At 50.9% G+C, this 670-nt stretch overlaps 1 protein-coding gene across 1 annotated transcript in view; it reads right to left on the bottom strand.

Moving 5' to 3' along the window:
- Positions 1 to 404: 404 nt before the first annotated feature.
- Positions 405 to 670, bottom strand: part of MECP2 (methyl-CpG binding protein 2) — a gene marked incomplete in the record, with an annotated part of 87,567 nt that continues 87,301 nt past the window's right edge. The window contains 1 exon segment of the mRNA XM_014583471.2: positions 405 to 670. Within this exon segment, the coding sequence (XP_014438957.1) occupies positions 538 to 670 (133 nt within the window).

The raw sequence follows: 670 nt of genomic DNA, 5'->3' as shown, positions 1-670 counted from the left end.
GGGCCCCCAGCCACTAGCCATCTCTATTGGTTGTCTTCTCTAAAGAACTCAACGGTCTCTCCTGCCTTACACCTCTCTGTCCCAACGTGGTTGGGAGTTGGGGAGGAGGGTAGGCTGGGAAGCTGTGGGTGGGGTCCAGTGGCACCGTAAACAGGAGTGTCCTCTCAACTGCTCTCTGTCCCTAATGACCACATGGGGAAAGGTTTGGGTGGGAGGGGAAGTGCCTGGTCAACAGCTTGTCTGGTCAGTAGTATCTGCAGCAAGCCTTGTTGAAGGAGCCTAGTTTAGAAAAGTGCAAAGCTACTTCTGGCCCTGGTTAGGTCTTCAACCTGACTGTGCTTGTCGGTAAGAAAAACATCCCCGATGCTCCAACTACTCCCACCCTGAAGCCACGAAACTCTAAGTTTACTGAAAGAAAAAAAAATATTTTTTATTTCAGTTAATCGGGAAGCTTTGTCAGAGCCCTACCCATAAGGAGAAGAGACAACAGCTGCCTTTATTCTTGTTGGTTTGCTTTGCAATCCACTCTGTGTAAAGTCAGCTAACTCTCTCGGTCACGGGCGTCCGGCTGTCCACAGGCTCCTCTCTGTTTGGCCTTGGCATGGAGGATGAAACAATGTCTTTGCGCTCTCCCTCCCCTCGGTGTTTGTACTTTTCTGTGGCCGCGGCA

The sequence above is a fragment of the Tupaia chinensis genome, unplaced genomic scaffold (assembly GCF_000334495.1).
Source record: "Tupaia chinensis unplaced genomic scaffold, TupChi_1.0 Scaffold144326_1, whole genome shotgun sequence".
NCBI lineage: Eukaryota > Metazoa > Chordata > Mammalia > Scandentia > Tupaiidae > Tupaia > Tupaia belangeri.
This window is presented reverse-complemented; position numbering and strand designations above follow the sequence as displayed.